Source organism: Miniopterus schreibersii (assembly GCF_964146895.1).
Source record: "Miniopterus schreibersii genome assembly, chromosome: 3".
Taxonomy (NCBI): Eukaryota; Metazoa; Chordata; class Mammalia; order Chiroptera; family Miniopteridae; genus Miniopterus; species Miniopterus schreibersii.
This window is the reverse complement of record NC_138103.1, coordinates 15853615-15870844: the sequence shown is the minus strand read 5'-3', so window position 1 is coordinate 15870844 and position 17230 is coordinate 15853615. Positions and strand designations below refer to the sequence as shown.

Genomic DNA, 17230 nt, shown 5'->3' with positions numbered 1-17230 from the left:
CCGACCAGGAATCGAACCACGATCTCCTGCATCCTAGGCTGACGCTCAACTGCTGAGCCATGCCCAGCCGGGCCGGATACTGAGATTTAAAAAATGCAAATTAGAGCATTTCACTTCTCTGCTCAAAACCATTCAAGTGTCCTAGACTAGGATCCAAACTCTTGGTTATGACCTCAAGACCTGCATGACCTGGTCTCTACCTGTACCCCATTCCCCATAATCTCAGTTCTCTCTACTGGCTCTTCTATCACCAGGTTCTATTCTGATCACTCTTCTTTCAGTTATTCTGGAGTGTACCAAACCCTTCACATAAGCTCTCCCCTAGGCATGAAATGCCTTTGCATCCTGCCTGCCTCAGCATCAAGGTCGCTTTCTGGATTCTGAATCTAAATGAGACCTCCTTTCTGTTACTTTCTCCCAGAGCTCTCTGTTCTAAGCATATTAAGAACACAATGACTTTCTCTCTAATTCATCAACTTTTGGGTCTTGGCACAATGCTTTCTTAAGAATGTGTGTGTTGCAGGAGTGCCAAGATTTTGATCTCTGGGTCATAAGGGGACCCTCCAAGGACCTTTGGTGGCTATAGCCCTTGGGGCTGGTCATTTCCAGCATCTAAAAGCCTCTTCCAGTTACTTCTGTGTACCATACAAATATGATTATTTTCTCTGTGTGCCTTGCTTTGAAAAGAGTGGAAGGCCTACACTATATACTCTTTAAGGGCAGGGGCTGTGTTTGGGTTGTTCACCCCTATGTTTTTACCATACACTATAGTGTCTGGTACACAGTGGACACTCAAGAAGTATTTCTTGAAAAAATAAAGGATTTTATGGTGGTAAAGAAGATGATGGAATTGATACGGGTGATGGTGGTAATGGCGGTGGTGATGATGGTGATGATGATGGTGATGATGATGATGGTGGTGGTAATGATGGTAGTGATGGTGGTGATGGAGGTGCTGGTGATGGTGGTGATGGTGGTGGAGGTGATGGTGGTGGTGTGATGGTGATGGTGGTGGTGATGGTGGTGGTGGTGGTGATGGTGGTGGTGGTGATGGTGGTGGTGGTGATAGTGGTGGTGATGGTGGTGGTGGTGGTGATGGTGGTGGTGGTGATGGTGATGGTGGTGGTGGTGATAGTGGTGGTGATAGTGGTGGTGATGGTGGTGGTGGTGGCGGTGGTGGTGGTGGTGGCGGTGGTGGTGGTGGTGATGGTGATGGTGGTGAAGAAAGACTTTGATGGTAGAAACAATAGACAAAGAGGACCTGGCCTAGACCAGTGCTTTAAAGAACTCCTAGTAAAAACGCGTCTGCCTTTTTCCTCTCTATCCAGCTTTGAAAAATCAACTGAAAGTAGATTTTGGAGGAAGGGACATTGGAGCTGGACGGAGAGGGGCTATTGAAGATTGTCCGCAAGCCCGGGGACTGTCAGGCCCACAGCGCCCCTTCTCCTTACTCCCCCAGTTCGTGGGAAGGCCACCCTCCCTCCCCACAGCGCCCAGAGGAGGAGGGGGCGCAGGGCGGGCGGAGCAGCAGCTGCGGGAGGGCGGGGGAGGGAGGACTCCTGACGCACGGGGCGGGAAGTGGGGAGCTGGGGGGGTGGAGAGCAGGGAGGGCTGGGGTGGAAAGGGAGAGCCGGGCAGAGGGGGCAGCAGCTGGGGGGCGTGGAGGGTGAGGCGGGGTGTGGGAGGGAGAGGGTCTGGGGAGCAAGTGAGGAGCGGGGCGGGAGGGTGCGCGGGGCTGGGAGTGCGGTCTGGGGGCGCAGGTGAGACTCCGAGGGGCGGAGCCGGGGCCGGCGGGAGGGATCGGGGTCCGGGGCCGGCGGGAGGGATCGGGGTCCAGGGCCGGGTTCCGGACCCAGCTGGGCGGCGCGGGCCATGCGGGTGCCCCTGGCCACGCTGGCGGGGGTGGCGGCGCTGGCCGGGGCGCTCAGCTTCGTGCTCCTGGCGGCCGCCATCGGCACCGACTTCTGGTACATCATCGACACCCAGCGGCTGGAGCGCGGTGGCCCCGGGGCGCAGCACCGCGAGGAGGGCGCCAACCGCAGCCTTCCCGAGCCTTTGAGCTCGCACTCTGGTCTCTGGCGGACCTGTCGGGGTAAGGGGCCCTCGGGGACCCGGGCCGGGGCCTCCGGCGCCCCCTGGGCGGTGTCCTGCTTGCCGGGGACCTGTTGCTGGGCGCACCCCCTGCTCGAAGCCCCCTAACCTTAACCGCGGAGTCCGGGGGCCCGGGGGGAGGTCGGCACGGAGCGCAGGCTGCCAGCCTCCTTCCGAGAGGTGCCCTCGGGGTGGGGCATCCGCAGCCGGCGTGGGGCACCTGCGGGCCGGGGTCCCAGCTCTGGGCCCCGCCCACGGCTTACTCTGCCCCCTGCAGTCCAGAGCCCGTGCACGCCGCTGATGAACCCCTTCTGGCAGGAGAACGTGACGGTCAGCGACTCTAGCAAACAGCTTCTCAGTGAGTGCGGGGCGCGGCTGGGGGAGACCCGGGGCTGCCCACCAGCTCTGGAGTTTCTCCCCCAAGGGCAGGAGGCGGGGGAGGGGCCCTGGAGGTGGGGTGGGGTTGGGAGCGGGGGCGGAGCCTCTCTTGCTCCCCCTGTGGGACAGGTGAGGTTTAGGATTCATTCGACAGACGTGGACCCCAGACTTTCTGGGCTGCGGGCTGGGTGCTGCTGCTGAATTCAGACCCAGGCCTTGCCTTCCAGGAGCTCCCAGGCGGGCTGGGGAGACAGATGTGGGGATTCGCAGCTACATTTCAGAGGGACAGCGGCAGGAGGGAGGGGAGGCGATCCCAGGGAGACACCTGAACCAGCCTGGGGCCCTGAGTGTTGAAAAGAGAGGAGGTCTTGTCGGCCGGACATGGCTCAGCGGTTGAGCATCGACCCAGGATCCAGGAGATTCCCATTCCTGGTCAGGGCCCATGCCCGGGTTGCGGGCTGATCCCCAGTCGGGGGCGTGCAGAAGGCAGCCGATCAATGACTCTCATCATTGATGTTTCTCTCTCTCCCTCTCCCTTCTTCTCTCTGAAATCAATAAAGACATGTTAAAAAAAGAAAAGAAAAGAGGAGGTCTTATCCTGTAGACCAGAGGGCACACCCATGTCAGCCTAATTTGTATCCTCACTGTTGAGGATGCCGAAGCGCTCGGCTGTAGCAGGGATGTAATGAATACTGTTGGAGGGTTCGAGGGAGGCAGTTCCCAGGCAGAGAACAACCCCGTCCCCCCAGGGCCTGCTGTGTGTGTCTTGGTCACGGCTGATTTCCCAGGGCTAGCACAGTGCTTGGAACTCAGTGGAGGTGCAAGGACCGAACGCAAGAAAGCACACGGCCGAATGAACCCTTGTGGGAGCAGGGAGATAAATGCAATAGTTCACTTCACCGAGGCTTGTCGCGGGCCAGACATGGAGCTAAGTGCTTTTCATCTATGTCTTCATTTAATCCCACAGCCTGCGTTTCCATCTTCATTTTTCCTGTGGGGAACCTGAGGCCCAGAAGAGAGGTGCCGTAGGAAGGATCTGATGAGGACTGAGGACTGAGGTCCATGGGCCTTGAAAACTGTGGGCGGTTTTTGATAGACTCACTGAGGCTTGTCCCTAACACGGCCTCTCCTAGGGCTGCCAGGGTCCCTCACCAACTCCATGCTCCTCTTTGCTCTCTCCTCTCTAACTGCGAGCTATGCTGGCCTTGGGTCAGTTCCTGGAACATGCTAAGTTTCCTCCTGCCACAGGAACTTTGCACATGCCATTCCCTTCTCCCTGGAGTCTGCCTGCTCCTACCTGCCAGGTTGACTTGGTCAAGCTCCTACTCCTAGTACAGGCTGTGTGACTGTGAGCTCCATGGAGGCAGGGACCATGCCTATCTTGCCCCTGCTGAATTCCCAATATTTAGCACAGAGGCTAGCATAGGTAGGCCATGAACCTAGGTTTGCTGAGCAGGTGTGAGAGTGAATGCAAGACTATATTATGTTAGAGGTGGAACTCAGTGTGTATTTGTTGAATGAGTAAATTAATGAACCAGAACTGTTTCTCTGAAGTCCAGTGGTGTGCTGGGGAATATTTAACACCTGGCTCTCTGGAGGAGGGGGGGAGTCTTGATTTGTAGCATTTGCCTATTTCCATGGTGTAAATATTCCCAGTGTGGTCAGTTTCAAGCTATCAACATGATGTTAAATGGTTCACAAAATTTCTAAAAACGTAACAGTTGGTTCTTGTGAGCTGATACGATCCAGTTCCAGCACAGCACTGCATAAAGTCCCACTGAAGGAGACATCCTCCAGACACCTGGCATGTGTGGTAGGTTGACAAAAGATGGAGATACCAAGGACTCTGTCCTCAGCCCCAAGCTGGACCAGGAGGAACTTTGGGTGTTCTTGGAACATTGTTTCAAGAATAATCGAGAGTTCCTGCCTTTGAAGGGAGGGAGATGGGGGTCAAATCTCAGTTCAGTCCTTTACCAGGACCCTCTGTGAACCTGGGATAGGTGTCTTAACCTCTCTGAGCCTCACTTCCACATCTATCAAAATGAGATGTCAAAACCATGAGGGGGTGTGGTCAAGATTCCATGAACTAGCTGGATAAAAAAAACCTAACGTTACCTTGGACCACACATAGTGCCCGGTTGTTGTGGAATGTCTACGTTGCATGAAAGAATGATTTGATATAAAAGTGCTAGACATGTAGTAAGTGCTCAGTAAACACAAGTCCTCTTGACCATTCCTTCCAACCTCTTTTAGATGCAGCCACATTTATGGAGTGCTGACCCTTTGCTGGGCTGGGTGCTGGCTTTCAGCCTACTTATCACACCTCTGGGTATACTGGATGGCTAACTACAGTTGGCACAGGTCTGGCTTTGTTGTGAAACTTGATCCAACAACTCTGCATGCCCCAGGATTTTAAGAAACCCAAAACTCAAATCCGGAGTTTGTTCATCTGTTCACCCCTTGACTTAAGTCTAACCCCCAGCTTCACCGCCAACTAGGTGTGTAACCTGGTCAAGTTTCTGTATCTCTCATGGGAAAATGAGCACAACTGTCATTGCTCTTCTTAATAATATTGCGAGGATGAAACAGGAGAGTGTTTTTAAAGAGCTGTAGGCAGTGCCTGGCCCCTGTAAGTGCTCCTTAAGTGGTATCTGTTATTATTACCATTGCATCCCCATGGAAGAGAGAGCACAGCAAGCTCCTTCAGACCTTGTGTTTGCTGCAGATCACCCCCAGAGAGAGCTTTTCCCAGAATCTTTTCATCTCCAGAATAAATTTTGAATCTTGTCCAAGCTCTTTTATTATGTGAAGACATTTTATTTCTTTAAGGACCTGCTGCAGAGGCCATAAAGGACAGAGGCCAGCTGTCAAAGCAGCGTGTTTTCTGAGTCAGCTCCTGGAAAAATCCTAGTGGGGGGGCGTACGGGAAGAACCCTGGGTTTGTCCTTCAAGAAAACCCAAGCATGCGGACCTCTCCGGTGCCCAGTAAAAACCCACTCTGTTTTCCAGATTAGCTCTGGGGATATCGTGGCTTTGGTTCTTGGCTAGGGATTGGAATAATTTTTGGTGGAAGGGGTCATCCAATTCAGCACAGTGGAATAAGAGAGCCACAGTCTCTTTGTATCAACCTGGAGTCTTTTGGTGGCCAGTGACGGAAACCCCAATGCTACTGTGTAAACCTGTTTCGTAGTCCATGTAACTGGGTTCTGCTTTCAAATGTTCTCCAGTGTTACCAACCCAAGCAGAAGGAGACTTTCTATTTCCCAATAATTCTGCAAAACCTTCGGGTAGGCTTTTCATTGGACCAGATGAGACCATATGCCCAAGTGTGAGCCAATCACTGTGGTGGAGGCGATGGGATATGCTAATTGGCTGGGCGGAGTCCGGGTGCTACTTGTAACAGGGGATAGGGTGAGCCCTATAGTAGATAAAGGCCCACCTCTTATCAGCTGTGTGACTTATGACAAGTCATCTGCTTCCATAAACAGGCTGCTTTGAGATGAAATGGGGTCACATAAGCAAAACACCCAGCACGGATGGCACTGCTTACACGAGGAGCTCAATTAATATGTCCCCTCCCTACTCTAAGTCCTATTGCTTCCCTTAGCCTCAGGCTTCTCATCTGTGAAATGGAGCTAGCTTTCACAACAATCCCACGAGGCAGGTGCTATTGTTATCATCCTCACTTTTCAAACGAGGAAACTGAGGCACAGAGAGGTTAGGTAAGTTACCAAAGTTTGCATAGTCCCTGGTAGATCCAGGATTTGAACCCAGGTAGTTTCTACCCTTTTAGAATGATGCTGCACCAAGTATATTTTCAGTATCGCATGAGTGTGCTAAGACCGGAGGCCATGTCAGTCCAGAGGAGGAGCTCCCAGCCTGTTTCTGGGTTTGGAGTCCCTCTGTGCTACTCTGTCTCCTCCAGACAGGCAACCAGAGACGAGAAGGAGTAGTTGGTGCCAAGGCCTGAGCAGGATGGAGCTTGGTTTGTTCCAGATACAGCCAGAAGGTGGTGTTTCTGGAGGGTGGTACAGACATGCTTCTTAGATGCACCTTGTGTCCTCTCCATGCCTTACCACACTGTCATCTCCTAAGAGCCCAGGAGGAAGGTCAGGCTGGTCACCCTACAGATAGCACCCCAGACCTGGAGGGACCAACATCTTGCCCAGCACAGCACACCAGTGGCCGAAGCTGGACCGGAGGCTAGTGGCTGGGCCTGGCTGTGCTCTGAGGAGGAAGGTTGGAAAATGACAAGATTGGTTTCCAGTGTTTCTGGGCTGTTGCAGTCGTGTAGAAAATTAAAACCAGCCTTCCCACGATGCCTGGTGCAAGTCACAGGAGAGGAGGTGGCCGGGATTGGGGACCTGCTGGTGTTAAGAGGCTACCTGGGCCCAGGAGGGAACTTTTAGTGCAATGTATGCAAAGCTGCAGACAGGGAGGCAGCAGGCGCCTGGGGTCTCAGCTCCTCCTGGCATAGAACCCCAGGCTTCAGGGTGCCCCTCAAAAGTCAAGTACACATTCTAAACTAAAAAAAATTCATATTCAAAGTAATTGCACTTCTTGGGGTTTACGACGTGAGGTTTTTTAGGCGAGGTTTACCATACCATTGTTGTAACGCTGAAAAACTAGACTCAGCCATAGAGCCCATGCGTGGAGTTACGGCTAAGCATGTAGATGTGGTAAACCCATTCTGTGGAGTACGTGTCGTGTAAAAGTAACACACTAACGTGGACAGAACGCCAAGATGTACTGCGGAATGAAAAAGCAGGGTTAGGGCTCTATGGGCGGTATGATTCCCTTTGTTATTTTTCCTCCCGATCCCCAATATTATACCTTTCTATGGGTATAATTGCCATATTCTATGGCAAAATTTTAAGGTGCACCTTTATTTTATATGCCATTAAAGAAGAAAACAACCCTGGCACTTGTAAGTGTGAGATGCTGTGGGTAGTCAAACCCATCTAAGCGTGTGTCTTAGAGAAATAAGTAACTATATGGGAAGGTATGTGAAGAGATGGAAAAAAGACTGGAAGGATGTGCCTCCAGCATTCCTGGAGGATCACTCTGGGAGGAGAGGAGAAGAGGAATTGGGGTGGCCAAATGGATCTTGTTTGAATTTTTTCTAAGAAGGTTGTTACATATTGCCATCAGGCAAGCCCTAAGAGGATGCCCTGGAGGTTGGATTTCTCCTGAGTGCCATACAGGTGACGAGTTGTGACCCCTGCCTGTCTCTTAGCTGCAAGAGCCAAGATACTTGTGTTTTCTGGGTATCTCCTGCTTTGGGGTCTTGGCGCATTCTGCCCCCTCTTTTGGAAACACCATCCCTTCTCTCTGTCTAGTTAATGCCTCCTCATCTGTCCTCAGGTCTCAGCTGAGATGTCTCTCTACCCCCAAGCCCTTCCTTACTCCCAGGCCAGGTTAAACACCCCTTGTCTGCCGCCCCACCATCCTTTGCCAGTCTCCTTTCTTGTTCCATCCCAGCTCTGATACTTTGTAGCTGCTTTATCTTGAGCAACTGACACAGGTACCTTGAACCTCAGTTTTCTCACCTGTGAAATGGGAATCAAAAAGCCCTACTGGCAGAGCCTAAAGTACGTGAGGACAGGGAAGAAACAATTATTCAAACATTCAAAGCACACAGCAGCCTGGCAAAGTCAGGAGATAGTCAATCTGTGGTCCGATTGATAAGTGAGGAAACAGGCTTCTGAGAAGCGATGCCATTTGCTTGGTAAGAGGTGGAGTCAGGTTTTGAACCCGGGTCTCTGCTTGTAGATCCCGCTCCTCCCATGTCACCACAGTGCACCTCAGAGCCCATGAAGATAACCGGGATGCAGCCCCAGTCCTCTAGTTCTGGTGACAACAGCCTCAAGTACAAACATTGACAAACATTTTAAAAATCCTTTCTTACCAGGCCTAATAGGACTGAATGTCTTTGAGCCCATTTTGGAGTCTGAAAGTCACATTGAGGTTTGAAAATAAAGACAATGGCATTTACCTCTTTGGGAAATAGTTCCTGAGACTTTCTCCTTCTGCCAGAGCTTCTGATGTTTCTGCAGGAAAGGTGCATGCCTGCTGTCTTCAGGAGCAGAACTGTTACTTGGCTAACGACCGGGCGCTCCCTGATCTCGGAGCATTGTGGGGGCCTGGTTTTTCCACGGAGCGGTTCTTTGAACAGTGTGGCAACAGAGCAGTCACATACACAGTTCTCCTTGGCCGGAGCATCTTTGCTTCTTTCGGGGTCTGCTTTCTTTTTACTTGTAACAAAGCACTTTTTTGGTTTTGTTTATTTATTTGTTTTTGCATTGCATATATAAGTGAGATCACTCATCATTTGTCTTTCTCTGTCTGACTTATTTCACTTAGCATAATGCCCTCTAGGTCCATCCATGTTGTTGCAGAAGGCAAGATTTCATTATTTTTTATGGCCGAGTAATATTCCATGGTATATATGTACTACATCTTCTTCACCTATTCGCCTATCAATGGGCACTTAAGTTGCTTCCATATCTTGGCTATTATGAGTAGTTCTGCAATAAACATGGGGGTGCATATATCTTTTCAAAGCAGTATTTTGTATTTCTTTGGATAAATACCCAGAAGTGGAATTGTTGGATCATATGGTGGTTCTATTTTTAAAAAATATATATATCTTTATTGATTTCAGAGAGAGGAAGGGAGAGGGAGAGAGAGAGAGAAACATCAGTGATGAGAGAGTCTTCATTGACTGGCTGACTCCTGCAGGTCCCTGACTGGGGATCGAGCCCACAACCCGGACATGTGCTCTGATTGGGAATCGTAGGGTGATCTCCTGGATCCTAGGTCGATGCTCAACTGCTGAGCCACGCCCGGCCGGGCTGGTGGTTCTATTTTTAATTTTTGAGGAACTTCCACACTTTTCCACAGTGGCCACACCAATCTGCATTCCCACCAACAGGATGCCAGGGTTCCCTTTTTTCCACATTCTCACCAGCACTTGTCGTTTGTTGATGTTCGGACAGGTGTGAGGTGATATCTCATTGTAGCTTTAATTTGTATTTTTCTGATGATTAGTGACATTGATCGTCTTTTCATAGGCTTATTGGCTATCTGTATGACCTCTTTGGAGAAGTATCTTTTCAGGCCCTCTGCTCATTTTTTAAAAACTGGATTGTTTGCTTTTTGGTGTTAAATTGTATGAGTTCTTTATGTATTTTGGATATTAACTGTTTATTAGATGTATCATTTGCAAATATCCTCTCTCATTCAGTAGGTTGTCTAGCAACAAAGCATTTTTGAGTCAAAAAGATCTCTTGCATTTGGGTACACATTTGCCCTTGATGAAGCCATGGCCTCCCAACCTTATTATTAACATTAATTTTACAGAGCAATCTTAGCTCTCATCTATCTGTGGTCCGATTGATAAGTGGACCGTAATGGACTAGAAGGTGTCACCCCTCCACCCTCACGAAAGACAGGTCACCCCTGTACCTGGGAATGGGACCTTATTTGTTGTTGTTTTCTCTCCAAGATTTTTTTTTTTTTTAAACATATCTTTATTGATTTCAGAGAGAGGAAAGGAGGGGGAGAGAGAGAGATAGAAACATCAGTGATGAGAGAGTCATTGATCAGCCGCCTAGCCCGCATCCCGGGCATGTGCCCTGACCGGGAATCGAACCCCGATCGCCTGGATCCTAGGTCGACGCTCAACCACTGAGCCACGCCCGGCCAGGCAGGGACCTTATTGGAAAGAAGTGTCTCTGCAGATGCAATTAAGTTACAGATCTTGAGATGAGATCATCCTGGATTAAATCGCTGGGCTCTAAACCCTATAAGTGTCCTTATAGGAAAAGGAGAACCACAGAGGAGAGAAAAGAAGGCCGTGTGAAGATGGGGGTAGATGTTGGAGTGAGGCTGGCGCAAGCCGAGGAACCTCAGGGATGGTCAGCAACCGCTGGAAGCTGCAAGGGGCGAGGAAGGGTTCTCCCCTAGAGCTTCGAGAGGGGGCATGGCCCTGCGGATACCTTGATTTTGGACTTGAGGCCTCCAGAGCCCAGAGAAGAAAGCCCTGCTGTGTTATACACCTAGTTTGCAGTCCTTTGTTACGGCAGCCCGAGGAAAGAAAGAATGCAACCACTGTATCCAAAGGGGTGCCCCCTAGTCACTGCTTGCCCTGCCCCCCCCCAATCATCATGCTTATTTCCTCTGACACATCCGAGTCTGTAACTACCTCCTGCTTCCTCTCCGGTCTCTCTCCTGTCCCTGAGGACAGGGACCTTGCCCCTAGTGGCACCCCGGTAGAGCTCGGCCCTTCTCAGAGGCCCACAGGCATTTGTTTCTGAGTGAGATGTGGTTAGAGATGGGTACATATCCAAAGAGAACAGAACTCTTGTTCCAAGACTGCAGTTCTGAAAAATTAAGAAATAACAAAGACTAAGGTACATGCAAAAAAAAAAAAAAAAAAAAGCTAAACCAAATTTATTTCAGCTGGGGATCTTACAACTCTCCCAAGGGGAGCGTGTTCTTACTCGGCTTTTAATTGAATGCGTACATCAAGTCGGCTTGCGGCGTGTCGGGGACCCTGCGTGCGCCCGCCAGGGCTGGAGCGGCTCTGGGAAACCTCATTAATTTCTAAATGAGAAATGATTTCATTTCTCAGCCGCCGTCTGGAGGCAGGGCCTCGCAGGCTCCAGACCTTCAGGACCAGGTTTTCACACCAGCTGTCGTGTTTCCTGGCCCAGGATTTTTCCTTAAGAAAGGAAAGAAGGGAGGGAGGGAAGGAGGAAGGAACGAAGACCACAGGCCTCATGCCCTGAATCACGTTTGCTCCTGCGACAGGCTGGGAGGGAGACCAGTTTTGTTCTCTCAGCTCACCAAGGTGGTTGGCGTTTAGGGGGCTGGAGACAAGGTGATGTGGCCACGGTGGAAGTCACACTGAATCACTGTTTTCATCATCTCGATCGCTGGCAGGGTGATGATTTATTTGGTACTTGCTCCACGGGACAGGACTGGGCTCTTTGCATTTCCCCGTGTTGCCCCATGGTCCTTGGGCATATTGTGCTCACAGCCCCGGAGCCCCATAGGATTGCCCGTTTCACACCCGTGGAGGTGGAGCTTCTGGGGAATGAAGGGACATGCCCAAGGCGCCCAGGCAGAGCCTGGATTCAAATGCTCATCGCCCGGCTCTAAAGTCCACATATTTAATCACCTTGAGGCCATCTCATAGGCTTCCTCGGTTTCTTTTGAATTTCTTAGAAACTGCCTCCCAACCCCAGGCCTCCTAGAAACCCAGCCTGAGAAGAAGGGTGGACAGGTGGCTGGGGGTGTGTGTGTGTGTTGTTCTCTCATCCTGTTAGGCATTTCCTCTCACTATGCTCTGGCCTGGCCCTGCCTACTCTGGCGTAGTCTTCATGCCCAGGGAGGAGGGAAAACAGATATCGGGGTCATTAGTAATGTCTATTAGAACACCCAGTTCATCTCAGCGTCGTGACACCCCCGGCACGTGATGCATGACCTCTGACCGGTGTAACTACTTTTCCTACTTACTTCTTGACAGAATTGGGTGCAGGAGGGGTAGAAAATAAAGAAGGCAAAGCTAAACCCTCAAATATTTAAAGATATATTTTTTTCTTTTTAGTCTCTGTCACTCTCTCCTTCCATCTTTGCCTTTCTCTCCTTCTAGTGCACACAGACAGACAGACAGACACACACACCCCAGAGCTCACTCAGGGAGCACAGTATGTCCTAAGCACACTGGAAGGAAAAAAACCTGCCATCTTTTTACTGCCTTAGAGCCACACTGTCTAGCTCTTAATTAATTAGGTCAACAAATACCTGTTGAACACTCACTGTATCCTAAGAGATCGACTAGAAACTCAGGGATACCGCTGTGCAGAAGGAGATAAGACCTGGCTCGTCAGGGAACTCACAGCCCAACAGGTGAGACGGAAAAGGGACTGAGACGCCTTCAACAGTAGGAAACAAAGGCAGGCCAGGTGACTGTGGGAGCCGAGGGGACACAGAACAGGGGGGCAGTGGCAGACGTGGGTGCAGGGGAAGAAATGCTGCTTCGCTTGCCCTGAAGGATGAGAGGAAAGGGTTTATTTTCATGCCTATCTTGTTGCCAAAAAAGATTTAAAGAGGCTCAGCGCTCAGCTCGTGGTCAATGACCGATAAATAGTTGGTAAATGAATGACTGGTGAAAAAAGAACATGGCAACTGTTTCCCTTTCTGCTTTGGCTGCCAGGGAGCTCAGCGCCTAAGTGGTGCCAAGTGTTTAGATCCTGAGACCTTGAAACGCCAGATGGCCGCCGTCCCTTTCCCCACCCCCACCTCGCCACGGTTCTTGACTTTCACCTAATTCATCCCTTTCTACTTTCTGATTTTGTAACGCAAGTTCCGATCACGCCTCCTAACGTAACGTATCTCTCTTTTCCATCGCCCCCTGCCGCCCCCGCCGTCTTCCCGTCAGCAGGCTTCCCATTCCACCTCCCCGGGCCGCTCCCAGCTTAGCCTGTGCATCTGCCTCCCCTTCGGCCGTGACCCCTGCCTCCTGTCCTTCACTCCGCAAGGCTGCCCCCTCACCTGTCAGGTCTCGACTGGACTGTCACTTCCTCAGTGGAGCCTCTGCCCGAACCCCCTCTCTATTTTATTCACTTCTCTCACCATGCATTTGTCACCATCTCTCAACCCTGTCACTTATTTGTTCACTACTTGACTCCATGAGAATTAAGGGTGAGGCTTACGCAACACGAGGCCTTGCACAGACGGGCCTCAGTAACAAGCTCTTCTTCTTCTAAGTAGCAGTAGCAATGGCTGTGTTAACTCCCCTCTCCCCTAGCATCCGGGTGGAGGCCACAGGGGGTGCTCGGGAACGTTTGTTGACTGACTGAAGGATGTTCATAACCCCTGTCTGCCTCCCCTCCCCCGTCCTCTCCCCCCAGCCATGCACGGGACCTTCGTGATCCTGCTTCCCTTCAGCCTGATCCTGATGGTGTTTGGGGGGATGACGGGGTTTCTAAGCTTCCTTCTCCGAGCCTCCCTCCTCCTCCTGCTCACGGGGACCCTCTTCCTCTTTGGAGGTAGGTGCCCCCCCCCCGCGGGGCTCAGGCTCCAGGTGGGGCTGTGCAGGGACCCTCAGCAGGGCGGGGGGCGGGGTCCCATCGCCTCTGGGGCTCAGTTTCCCCGCCTGTGATATCCCAGCTGGAGGGGATGAGCGGTTTCCAGCCCAGGGTCCCTGCATCTGTGGTCCCAGGAGAGAGGCAGAGGGGTGGGGGCAGGTCCTGAGAATTACTCCCATGATTTCACCAAGGAAGCCACACCGAGAGGGCGTCTGCCACGGGCCGGGGGCTGTCACGGACTCTCGCCCTGGCCGCCCCACTCTCCTGTGCACCTGCCGCTTGGACGGCGACGGCTTTGGTTGATTACAGAACGGCCAATGTGGTTTCTGGAAGCCCAGAGGCTTTGGAGGATGGGCTGAAGCACATGGCCGGCTGTTCTCAGGCCTCCCTACTTCCTGTGGCTTGAAATGGTCCCTCCTTAAAAAACCGACACAGTGATGACATACACCCTCGGAGTCCATGGAGGGAAAAAGCAAAGCAATGGGCGGAGGTGCAGATATTGTGAGGTCTCCGGCTACTCCTTATGGTTATTAATATCGGCATTAATAGTCGCCCGTGACTAAGCCTCGCACCCAGAGCTGCCCTGTGGAACTTTCTGTGACGGCGAAGTTCTCTAACCGCTGTGCTGTGGGGGAGCCACACACCAGGCCACGGAGCCCCTGACATGTGGCAGGTGCCAATGAAAGGCTGAGCTGTCCATTCCAGTTAAGTCTGAACCACCACTGTGGCCAGCGGCTACAGAACCGGCCGGCACAGCTCCAATTACGTATCTCTGAAGCCCCACCTTGTGCTATGCACTGTTGTGGGTGCTGGGGAATCCAGGGTGAGGCCTCCGGAGCTCACAGCCTGTTGGGGCAGACAGACATTAGTTAAGTCATTTCACAAATAAATGCAAAATTGCGGTTCTGACCTGGGCCGTGAGGCCACAGGGGCATTTGATCAGAACAGACATGTGAACGGAGATGTGGGGATAGACAGGAATTAACTGATGGCAGGAGGAAGGGAAGGGAAGGGAAGGGAAGGGAAGGGAAGGGAAGGGAAGGGAAGGGAAGGGAAGGGAAGGGAAGGGAAGGGAAGGGAAGGGAAGGGAAAGGAAAGGAAGGGGCATCGGGTAGAGGGGCCGGCTGGGGCCTGGGGTGGGAAGGACAGGCGCTGGGAGAGGCAGTGTTGCTGGGCTGGGCGAGGACGGCAGTGCTAGGGGTTGACCTGCTCTCCCCTGTCTCCCCACAGCCCTGGTCACCCTGGCCGGCATCAGCATCTACATTGCGTATTCGGCCGCTGCCTTCCGGGAGGCGCTGTGTCTCCTGGAGGAGAAGGCGCTTCTGGACCAGGTGGACATCCGCTTCGGCTGGTCCCTGGCCCTGGGCTGGGTCAGCTTCGTCGCCGAGGTGCTCACCGGGGCAGCCTTCCTGGCAGCGGCCCGCCTGCTCCGCCTGAGACGGAGGCAGGACCAGGCCATCTGAGCCTGGATCCTGGCTGTGGTGGGAGTGAGGCTGGCCTGGGGCCTCACGGACCCATCTCGGTGGGCTGTGGCCTCCTGTTCCACACAGGCCACCAGTGGAGGCCAGGGGACCAGCCCGAGAACCTCTGTGGACTGAGCTCCGGCCTGGCTGTCATCTCAGTGCCTGTGCTGCCCAGAGTGTGTGCTGTGTCCATGCAGCTGTGTGTTGTGTGGGCCGGAGGAGGCTGAGGGAGCGCAGGACCATAAAGTAACAAAAACAAACCCTTAATCATAAACAGAACATTACAGATCGCAGCCCCTGTGTGCCTGCTCTGGCTTCATTTCATCCTCATGGCTGCCTTGGAATCAGTTCCTCTTCTTTGGTAAGGAAATGGAAGACCAGAGAGGTTAAGTAAGTTGCACAAAGGTGCAAAAAGAGCTAGTGGCCTATTTCTCCTTCCAAAATAGGGCTCAGTCCTTTACCACAGCTTTTCTGAGCAGGTTCATGGCCGGATGTGGTTACTGTGTGTCTCTCAGACAGGCTAAGTTAACTGGCCGAGGGCACAGGAGAGAAAGGGATAGAACTGGGACTAATATTCAGATCTGCCTGATTCCAAAATGATTTTCTTTCCACTCCTGCGAATGCCTGCAACCGCTCGACTTTCTGTCTGTGTTTGGGTTAGGACACGGCGGCTGCTTCCTTTCTGACTAGTCTGGAAGACCGCAAACCGAGCGGATTGCTCCCAAAGCCCCATAGGGGGAGTGAGCACGGTTGCAAAATCAGTGACTAGGCTGGGGGGAAAAAAATGAAAAACTTTTTTTTCACCAAGTGGGCGACAGTGCTAGTGAAAAGGCGGTCTTTTCTGCCACCTGCTGGTCACATGGTGGAACTGCGTCAGAGGCCGGCCTTCATTAGCTAGTCCAAAAACACTTGTTTTCAGCCATCTGGGTGCCTAGCAGTGAGCCGGGCAACACTGCAGGGCAGGGGTTCTCAGCTGGGGCGGCTCCCCGCACCCTCCCACCTGAGACATTTGAAATTTCTAGAGACATTTTTGGTTGTTACAACTGGGGATGGGTGCTACTGCCATCTAGTGGGCGGAGGCCAGGGATGCTGCTCAGCAACCTAGGGTGCACAGGACAGCCGGAGACAGAGAAAGATCCTGCCCCACATGTCAGCAGCGCCTGATGTCCAGGAATCCTGCTAGAGCCGATGCTGAGGAATCCTGCTAGGGGAACTAAAATGATTAATCACAAAAGAAACCGTGTGTACTCAAGGCACCGACAAATAGTGGGAAAGGATTGCACTCATTCAATAAATATTTACCAAACACCTACGATGTGTCCCTGCCCTTACTAACCTACATGGAAGCAAACGACAAACACATGAGCAAACAATAAATATGAGAAATTCAGATAGTAACTGGTGTTATGAAGAACATAAATAGGCTCACGAGATGGAAGGGGGCTGGGAGAGGCACTACTGCCAGAAAGACGGTCAGGAGCGGCCTCTTGGAGGAGGTGGCATTGTTCTGAGACCTGAATGGGGAAGCTGCTAGGTGAAGGAACAGCAGACCAGGCAGGGGACAGTAGGTGCAAAGGTCCTGAGGTGGGTACAGGTTTATGTGCTTGAGGGAAAGGAAGAAGGAAAGTTGAGGGAGAGTGGTGGGAGGTTAATTGAGAGAGGTGAGGAGGAGGGAGAGGAGGCTGGACTGTAGTGCCCATGGTCCATGGTAAAGAGGTGCTGATGACTGAGCAAGGTTTTCAATTTTATTCATCCTACCCTACGCTACCCTACCCTACCCTACTCTACCTTACCCTACCCTACCCTACCCTATCCTACCCTACCCTAATTTCATTCCATTGTGATTGTACTTTGAGAGCAATGGGAGCCTCTGCAGGTTTTCACAGCTGGTAAAGAGGTGCTCAGGGGTGAAGACAGTGATGCTCAACCAGGCATCATATTAGCATCACCTGGGGACTTAAAAAAATTCTGACCATTGGGTCTCGACTGAGCCTAATAGAATCAAAACCTCACATGTGGGCCTGGGCACCTGGCATTGGCCGAAGTCTCCCAAGGTGACTGTTGTTACTCCATTCACTCACTCCTGTATTTGTTCATTCAGCAACTACTTGTTGGATGTCTGTGGTGCCTGGTGCTGGTTGGATTTAGCAGTGAATGAAAGTGATGAAAATGCCCTCACAGAGCTGGCGTGAGTGTGTGTGT

General features: G+C 52.0%; 1 protein-coding gene across 1 annotated transcript; it reads left to right on the top strand.

Annotated features, from left to right (window-relative positions):
* Positions 1 to 1826: 1826 nt before the first annotated feature.
* Positions 1827 to 16340, top strand: TMEM114 (transmembrane protein 114). Its single transcript, XM_081133285.1, has 4 exons — positions 1827 to 2092; positions 2369 to 2449; positions 13389 to 13526; positions 14796 to 16340. The coding sequence occupies exons 1-4, from the start codon at positions 1873 to 1875 to the stop codon at positions 15026 to 15028; spliced, it is 672 nt and encodes a 223-aa protein (XP_080989411.1). The 5' UTR covers positions 1827 to 1872; the 3' UTR covers positions 15029 to 16340.
* Positions 16341 to 17230: the final 890 nt, after the last annotated feature.